At 38.1% G+C, this 9,742-nt stretch overlaps 1 protein-coding gene across 3 annotated transcripts in view; it reads right to left on the bottom strand.

Annotated features, from left to right (window-relative positions):
- Positions 1–1,329: 1,329 nt before the first annotated feature.
- LOC117515808 (RNA polymerase II elongation factor ELL) overlaps positions 1,330–9,742 on the bottom strand; it is a 74,451-nt gene continuing 66,038 nt past the window's right edge. For all 3 annotated transcript variants that reach the window (XM_034176535.1, XM_034176534.1, XM_034176536.1), the window contains exons 11-12: positions 3,635–3,679; positions 1,330–3,529 (exon numbers count right to left, since the gene is read on the bottom strand). In XM_034176535.1, the coding sequence (XP_034032426.1) occupies positions 3,401–3,529; positions 3,635–3,679 (174 nt within the window). In that variant the 3' untranslated portion in view covers positions 1,330–3,400. The remainder of the gene's footprint in view (positions 3,530–3,634; positions 3,680–9,742) is intronic.

The following is a 9,742-nucleotide window of genomic DNA, read 5'->3' as shown; positions in this document are numbered from 1 at the left end:
TGAAATAATTACACAGCAAAGGCCTGTTATATATTGACCTGGATTTTCCCACAGAAAACAGTGGGTTAAGGTTGGTGCCCCCTGAAGTCATGAGGGTTGTGAGATGAACTTGTATCCTAAATATCTTGGGTCTGCAGTTATTTTGGGGTTTAGTATTTGAGCAGGTATGACCATGGACGCACACATGCATTTCTTTCACCTGCAGCAAGGGGGCACTAATAAACCTGTAGAGCACAACATTATTAAATAGACAAATATTGATTTCCACAATTAACAGTCAAACATTGATTTATATTTTCAGTATTAAAAATATTTGCTGCAAGATACTTGAAGAGAAATATACCTCCAATTCTGACCCATAGCAATGAACCAACAAGTTGTGCACGACACATTTAAAAACATCTGCAATTTAAACTCAAGAAAATCAAACATCATATTGTCATCAGTCCGTCTGCTGTAGTTATAAGGCTGCCTTAGCTACATATAACGGCAGAGTTCACAGTAGTGCACAATCTCTCATATCAGGTATTTCTGATAGACCAGAATTGTATGTAGTTGAATTTTAAAATGTTACATCGAAAGCATAGTAGTACTCCAGTTTATTCAAGTTGAAAATTATTTGCAGCCATTTAATAGTTATCAGAACTTTCACATCAGTTAGCTATGAAGCTAGTCTGTCACAATCTGTGGTACTAAGTACAACTTGGTAGAATACTCAGGGTGTACAATTAGGACTACTTTCAAAAAATGGAGATATGTTGACTTAATTTACTATTTGTAACTTCTTTTAAGACTCCAGAGATGTTTTAGGTGTCTCGAAATAAGTCTGGACTCAAAAATATTTCATTGTGATCAATTAAAATACAACTATTTTGCATTTTTTACCTGCAGGTATCTTGAATCATTGACTGGTTCCAGTGTATTCATGTCCAGTCGACTTGGACTGATAAATATATTAACGTACATTGCCATTAAAACTTTGAAACCGGATTGAATGTATTCTGATTCTAAACTATTACTTGTAATGAATAAATTTGAGTATGAACAAAGTTAAAACAAAAAAAAAAAACCTGAAGTTTGAGGTTACTGTCAGGGTTTTAATATGAACACTATTTTCTAGTTGTCCAGATTTTACCCTTATTTTAAAATGTGCCAATAGTAGAAATACCAAGAGCAAAGCCAGTGTTAAACTTCTAAACAGTCCTGTAGTTAATGGTTTTGGATAAACTGTCTCCACTGCGACTGAGACATAATTATGGGTCAGCACAGCGAATAAAAGTGAGATTGACATCTTTAGGAAACATGGAACACACTGACATTTTATTTTTACAGTTTTTGTGACAACGCATTTGTCAAAAAAAAAAAAAAAAAAAAAAAAACACTTCTCCAGAAGATATGATAAAGTATCCACCATCAGAAATTGCAAAATGTTCCATTTCCCTTTCACCATACTTTTAAGTTTTAGTGTGAAAAGAATGAATAAGCAACATCAAGAAACCCAAATAGAGCAAACACAATTCATGCAATAAATAGAGAAATCTGTCCTTATTATCAATTGCAGTGTTTTGTTGTTTTTGTAGACAAAGCATTTTATTTCACATTTATGAGTCCAGTAGCCATAAACCAATTATGCACAGCTGTAAGGAGTAAGTTAACAGTTTGCTGGGTTAAAAATAATAAAATACAGGCCATTGTACACATTTCTGCAACATGTCAAGATACCGTTAAAGTGGTGTCCTGAAAATCTTGCACTTTTGAAATGTTTAAATAATTCGACAAAATAAATATGCTACTTGGCTTTGACAGCTCATTACTACCAATATACATATTACCAGGTGTTTCTTGAAAAAGCAGATGAGCTCCATAATAATATGAAGCTATAGTTGCACTGCTGCTTATTTTCTTTTTCCATAATACCAATAAATTGAAATTGTGGAATGGCTTCAGTACATATGAAAAGGCACCTGCAGTAGTTAATCCTGCACACAATGTAACAGTTAGCACTTAAGAAGCCAATCTGTTTGGGAAAGGGGAGAATCAAACAACATGGTTATATTTTTTTTGAGTGGGGGTGATGAAGCTGAGATATTGTTTGACCAATATTTATTTTAGTAAGAGATGATTAGCAGAGGCAGTTTTGCTGGTGGCTGTCAGCTGCTTAGTATTACACCAGAGTTGTTTCTTCCCTAGAACTTAATATTTTTTGTGCATTTCAAAATTAAATACCGAATTTACTCTATTAAACACCCCGGTGGCATGTAATTTTTGAAAGGGGGGGGTTGGGTTATTGATGATCATTTGCATGCACGTGCTTGCATACATGCTGTACACAGTACGGCCTTACGGTACGTATGGACATACGTACTGCATGCAAGAGAAACAGTGCAGACTCAAAAAAAAAAAGTTTTTCTGTGGGCAGTAGCTGCTACACAATTACAGAAAATGGCTTCTACCAAACTTTGCTACTCGACAGCATTCAAGCTAAAAGTAGAGAAGAGAACAGATAGCACCATGCTGCTCTGATTTTCATAGTCGATAGGAAACACGTCCGGGAGTGGTGTAAGAACAAGGATAAGGTTGCAACCCTGGCCAAAACAGCAAAACAGCCGCCTGGTGGGGGGAGGAAAGTGTGTTATGAGGACATTCAATAAGAGCTGCTAAAATGGTTCCAAGAAAGAAGAACGGCAGGCGTCTGCGTGATAGGGAAGGGTCTGAAGTACGAGGCACTGCAGCTGAATAAGCAAAATGGAAACCAGAACTTCAGAGCCTCGAATGGCTGGGATTTGAAGTTTGTGGAACAACATATCAAGCCAGCGATGCACCCATGTTGCTTAACACCTGAAAGAACTGATAACAAGGTGACATTGGCAGAGGAGAACTATGACAGTCCTGGAAACTATCCACAAATTGTGAACGTCATGGATTGCTTATGGTTTCTTGTGGCAATGAGTTAAGACCATTTCATTTTACTCTGTTCTCTCAGGAATTCACAATTTCACTACATGGAATATGCCGAATATGCCGGGTGGGGGGGGGGGGTAACAAAGAGGGGGCCTTTACAGAGAGGGGACCTTTAATAGAGTAAATGCGGTAGTCTAAACCTTTCAGTTCCAACTAGGTAAATAAACCAAATTATTTTCAGAAATTTTAAATTGAGCACATTTATGATGCTAATTAGCAAATTTGAGTTTTATATTTTGGCTGCAATTCCATTTAATGCAACACATTATGTATAAATATTATCTTTAATAAATGGGAAACAAATAATTTGCTCTTTTACACTAAAAATATGCAATATAAATATCTTGTTCTTATAAACTATGTGCCAAAAAAAAAAAAAAAAAAAAAAAACTCCAGGCCTTGCTGTGCAGTCTTTTGGTCCAGTCCGATCACACCCTGGTCAGGGTAAAGGCGAATTGCTCGGAGAACAGTGTGCTTGGTCATAGTCTTCTATCATGTCTTTGATATGTGCCAGTTTGTGATGGAGATAGACACATTTCTTCTTCTCTTCCCGATATCCAGGGAACCTCTAATTAAGAAAAAAAAAAAAAAAAAAAAGCAACAGTGAGCCATCAAACTATGTAATTATGTCTAGTGTCAACAATACTGCAATAAAACAGAAAAAAAGTCTTACTTTCTGATACTTTCTGTACTTTTCCAAGACATGGTCCTGCATTCGCTATGGAAAGAAAAGAAAAAGTGTTAGAGACATAAATGTAATCTTGCTAAAAAGAAAATGCCGTTCACCGACTCCGAAATAGTGAAAGAACGCATATTAGCTGCCGTCGACGAGGTGGTAGCGGACGACAAGCTGAAACAGCAGGTAATGTCTTCAATCAAGTCAATCCCTTTGTCAGATACAACAGCTGCAAGACGAGTGGATGTTTTAGCCACAGCCGTTTGAGACTAACTCAGTTGAAGAAAGCTGAATTCATGTCACATTACATTACATACTTTCGTAAGTAACCAGGAAGCTGACCAAGTAAACATTTATAAATGAGTAAATACAGATGCCGAAGCCTGCGAAACACCAAGGAGGACCAACCAACATGAGCATAAAGAACACAGTGATGTGTAAGAGCTCTGAGGCTAGTGATGATCCTGAGCTGAAGAGTGCATATACAATGCATCGCCATAGTCCAACATTGGCATAAAAGTGGCGGCACCAAGCTTCCTCTGGGCCTCAAAGGACAGACAAGTCCGAATTCGAAAAAAGAAACCCAACCTGATTCTAAGTCGATTTACAAGCAGATTAATATGATGTGCAAATGAAAGTGTATTGTCAATCCAAATTCCAAGATATTTGTATTGTTTAACAAATTATATTTGAATTCCCTGTAAGGTGGTGATTTGTGGCAAGATTTGAATGTTGGATTTGGAGTCTGAAAACAACATGACTTTTGTTTTGTCTGAGTTTAGGGTGAGTTTTAGATTAAGATTATTTTGAATAATGTCAAAAGCTGACTGTAAATGAGTGATGGCTTGTGTGGGTGAGTGTGTAGAGCTCATTAAACATTTGTGACAAAAATGCTGGATGAGAAATTTCTCAAATGTGCTTTTTAAGTGATATCATGCATCATTTGAATTGTCTTAGTCTTCAGGGGAGGGATAAAATAGTGGTTGAAAAGCTGACTGCTTTTATATATATATATATATATATATATATATATAAATAAATAAAAACTAGACATTTTTGCATGTGATCTTAATGACAGGCTGCTGCACTTTCCCCCCACACGCAGTGACTTCACTTTGCACAGAAATTTAATGATTTTGGCATCCCAAAAGAGTTGCAGGATGTAGTGAGGGACCCATTTACCAACACAACACATATTTCTCCCACAGCAGGAGAATTCCTCAGGCTACATGACACTGATGAAGGGCCCATGCAGCTGGAGATTGTTGACATGCAGGCATCAAGTGAACTGAAAGATGCTTTTAAGCAACAGGGCTGTGCAGAGTTTTGGACCAGGTGTGTTATTGCAGAGAAATTCCCCAAAATGGAAAGGTTGACTTTGTGTGTGTTAACAATGTTTGGTTCAACATACGAATCGTACACCTGCGAATACAGTTTCTCTCACATGAATGCCATAAAAACAGACAATCATGCCTCTTTGACAAATGAGCGTCTGCCTCATTGTTTACGGATCGCCCTCACGCCATACAAGCCTAATTTTTCTGCTGTAGCTCAGTCAAAAAAAAAAAAAAAAAAAAAGCAAAAAACATGTAGAGTAGTAATCTCTTATTTTGTCTTTTTATCTCTTCAGTACACACACTAACCACAAAGCTTTTATTTTTATTTTTTGCACCCTGTACAAAAATGGCCATTTTTGTTTTTAGTTTTGAACTGAGAAACCTCATTCTCAAATGTCAGCAGTGACATAGTTATTAAAACCAGAAGTTGGTTATGTTTAATTTTTGTTGCACATAAAGCCAGCAGCTGCTATTGGTTTTTGTTGCTTATGAGAAGCTGTTTATTTACTTTTTTGCACTAAAATCAGCATTTGGGGTTACGGTGATGCTGTCAACCAGAAGTTGATTAAACCTCTGGGGCCGACGCCGTCGTATACGACGGCTAAGACCAAGCTTTACTAAATTATAAATAACTTTTGAATGATATGAGATAAACTTTTTTTTTTTTTTTTGCTGAAAAGTTAACTGCGGACTTTCGAGCCAGCCATTGGCCATCTTTGTACTCCTCATAGAAGCTGTGTGATGACATGCCCAATCGGAATTGGGTCACCGTCACATGGTTTTCCAAAATCCAGTTGTAGCGCAGATTTACCTCACGTGAAAAGCCAAAGATCGTTTTCAGGAGTGATATGTTACTAGTTGTCCTGTTTGAATAGCCCCCTGGGTGCTCCAATGAGTACATACTATTCCAATGCACCCTGCACCATTATGCACAGCAATCAGTGAAAGTGAGCAGATGGAGGGCATCTGATGACAATCTCACGTGCTCAAACAAAGAGTGTGTAACTATCAGGATTGCTCCACTAGTTTGCATGTGAATGTTACTGGATAACTCTGTTGCTTTCTTGGCGTAAAGCACTTGTTTACCATATCAATGGAGTGAGGGGGAGGGCCGCTCCTCAGACTGTAAGGACCAAGATGTGAATGAAAGCTGCTTTAGCAGCAGCACAGAACACTCCAAAACACAGTAGAAGTAGAGGTTTGTGATATAACCTTTGTGTAATAGCAGACAGAAACTGCTTTGAGATGAAACCAACAAAACGCTCAGACTATTTTGTATATACTGTTTAAAATATGCATTTTGTGTTTATTGTTTGAACCTTCTGTTGTACAGTCTTTCACACAAGACCTCAAATTACCTTTATAAAGTGTCAAAACAGTTGTTTATTATAGTTTGCTGTGTGTTTTGAATAAATGAGTGTGGAAAATTATTTTCATTTCTTATTTCTGATTGTAAACCTTTATTACACTTATAAAACACAACAAAAGCATATATATTACGAAAGCACAGGTTGTCTTGAAAAAAAAAAAAGACATAAAACTTGACTGTGGGATGCAGGGAGAGCTACAACCCCTGGCAATAATTATGGAATCACCTGCCTTGGAGGATGTTCATTCAGTTGTTTAATTTTGTAAAAAAAAAGCAGATCACAGACATGACACAAAACTAAAGTCATTTCAAATGGCAACTTTCTGGCTTTAAGAAACACTAAGAAATCAGGAAAAAACACTGTGGCAGTCAGTAACGGTTACTTTTTTTAGACCAAGCAGAGGGGAAAAAAAAAAAAATATGGACTCACTCAATTCTGAGGAATAAATTATGGAATCACCCTGTAAATTTTCATCCCCAAAACTAACACCTGCATCAAATCAGATCTGCTCGTTAGTCTGCATCTAAAAAGGAGTGATCACACCTTGGAGAGCTGTTGCACCAAGTGGACTGACATGAATCATGGCTCCAACACGAGAGATGTCAATTGAAACAAAGGAGAGGATTATCAACTCTTAAAAGAGGGTAAATCATCACGCAATGTTGCAAAAGATGTTGGTTGTTCACAGTCAGCTGTGTCTAAACTCTGGACCAAATACTAACAACATGGGAAGGTTGTTAAAGGCAAACATACTGGTAGACCAAGGAAGACATCAAAGCGTCAAGACAGAAAACTTAAAGCAATATGTCTCAAAAATCGAAAATGCACAACAAAACAAATGAGGAACAAATGGGAGGAAACTGGAGTCAACATCTGTGACCGAACTGTAAGAAACCACCTAAAGGAAATGGGATTTACATACAGAAAGGCTAAACGAAAGCCATCATTAACACCTAAACAGAAAAAAACAAGGTTACAATGGGCTAAGGAAAAGCAATCGTGGACTGTGGATGACTGGATGAAAGTCATATTCAGTGATGAATCTTGAATCTACATTGGGCAAGGTGATGATGCTGGAACTTTTGTTTGGTGCCGTTCCAATGAGATTTATAAAGATGACTGCCTGAAGAGAACGTAAATTTCCACAGTCATTGATGATATGGGGCTGCATGTCAGGTAAAGGCACTGGGGAGATGGCTGTCATTACATCATCAATAAATGCACAAGTTTACGTTGATATTTTGGACACTTTTCTTATCCCATCAATTGAAAGGATGTTTGGGGATGATGAAATCATTTTTCTACATGATAATGCATCTTGCCATAGAGCAAAAACTGTGAAAACATTCCTTGCAAAAAGACACATAGGGTCAATGTCATGGCCTGCAAATAGTCCGGATCATAATCCAATTGAAAATCTTTGGTGGAAGTTGAAGAAAATGGTCCATGACAAGGCTCCAACCTGCAAAGCTGATCTGGCAACAGCAAGCAGAGAAAGTTGGAGTTAGATTGATGAAGAGTACCGTTTGTCACTCAAAGTCCATGCCTCAGAGACTGCAAGCTGTTATAAAAGCCAGAGATGGTGCAACAAAGTACTAGTGATGTGTTGGAGCGCTTTTGTTTTTCATGATTCCATAATTTTTTCCTCAGAATTGAGTGATTCCATATTTTTTTCCCCTGTGCTTGGTCTAAAAAAGTAAACATTACTGACTGCCACAATTTTTTTTTCCTGATTTCTTATAAGTTTCTTAAAGCCAGAAAGTTGCCATTTGAAATGACTTTAGTTTTGTGTCATGTCTGTGATCCGCTTTTTTCTACAAAATTAAACAACTGAATGAACATCCTCTGAGGCCGGTGATTCCATCATTTTTGCCAGGGGTTGTATTAACAGCAATAATAAAACATTTATGCCAGGCGAGTGAACTGTCCAAAAACCCCAGAAGTTTAAGTCGCTTCTCCTTTTTGTACATTAAGCCAGAAGTAGTTATTGTTTTGTTGTTAAGCCAGAAGATGGTTTCATTTACTTTTTACTTGCACTAAAAACTGTTATTCCTGTTGTGACTGTGATGTTATTATACCAGAGGCTGCTAATGTTGGTTGAAACCTGCACTTAAAGTGTGACTTTTGATGTTCTGTTAAATAAAAAGGCAAAAAGAAATGTAGTAGCATTTGTCTCAATTGTACATCCGGGAGTAATAGTACAGGTCACGAGAATGTCCGGTCCACAGGTCATAGTATTCTGACAAATTTGGCCCCCGGAAAAATCTAGTTGAATACCCCTGGCTTAGACCAATCAAGGGTCGCGGGGGCCTGGAGCCTATCCCAGCAGTCAAAGATCGCAAGGCAGGGTACACCCAGGACAGAATGCCAGTCTGTCGCAGGGCCACAAACAGACACAGACTCATGTAAACACGGGGAGAACATGCAAACTCCACACAAAGGCCACAGGCGGGAATCAAACCAATGACCTTCTCGCTGTGAGGCAACAGTGCTAACCACTAAACCACCATGCTGCCCAAATTCAGATTCAGTGCTCCCAAATTACCCAAAATCCACTCCATGCATGAAAAATCGTGTTGACCAGTGTTATATTTGTGTCACTTAGAAAAACTATTTCTGTCCAAAGTAAGAGCTCTGACTTGTTTTGAACATGTCACAGACCTGACACTTTGCCACTCCTGCTGCTGTCCACCTGCAGGCAGCATTGGCAGTGTTTGTCTTTGGTGGCTTTTTTTCCTCAAAAACAAACAAGCCCACGTGGGGGATGTTGATCAAACCATGTGGGATCAATGGTTTTGATTGGTTTCCCGTCATGCATTTTTTTCCCAATGATAAAGGGGAAGACATCGTCTTGTCCCTGTCCCCTCCGGCCACAGAAAAGACGTCCACGCGTGTGTTGAATGCAGCGCTTCCACACCCAAATACATGGGATTATGATCAGTTTGATTTGATTTAGGATGTGCAGTTTCCACTAATGGATAAAGAGAAAGTCATGTTTTTTCCCCCTTGTAACTGCTCTGGGCAAAAAGGAGGAAGAAGGGAGAGAAACTCTGTTTGCACGTGTGCTGGGCGAAATCGCAGCATACAGAGCCACTCCACACATTACCATAATAATCAGAAAAAGCATTCTGAAAATTACTAATCATTATTCAATTTTTACTGGGTCTATCAACAAAATAAAATAAAAAAGGTATATAGGTTGAAGTCTGCTTTTTCAGAACACATTCAAATGGAAACTCAGTGTGGGAGATTGATGGCACAACCACTTAGTTCGGTCATGTGGCTTTGAATCATATCCACATCAAATGACTCCAGAGTGATATTACTGTGAAAGCCCTTGAATTAAAACTAAAAGTCAACAAGCACATCTTGATAATTTTATTTTAACTCTATTACAG

Source organism: Thalassophryne amazonica, chromosome 8 (assembly GCF_902500255.1).
Source record: "Thalassophryne amazonica chromosome 8, fThaAma1.1, whole genome shotgun sequence".
Taxonomy (NCBI): domain Eukaryota; kingdom Metazoa; phylum Chordata; class Actinopteri; order Batrachoidiformes; family Batrachoididae; genus Thalassophryne; species Thalassophryne amazonica.
Note: the sequence above shows the minus strand (reverse complement) of the source record. Positions and strands in the feature narration are given on the sequence as shown.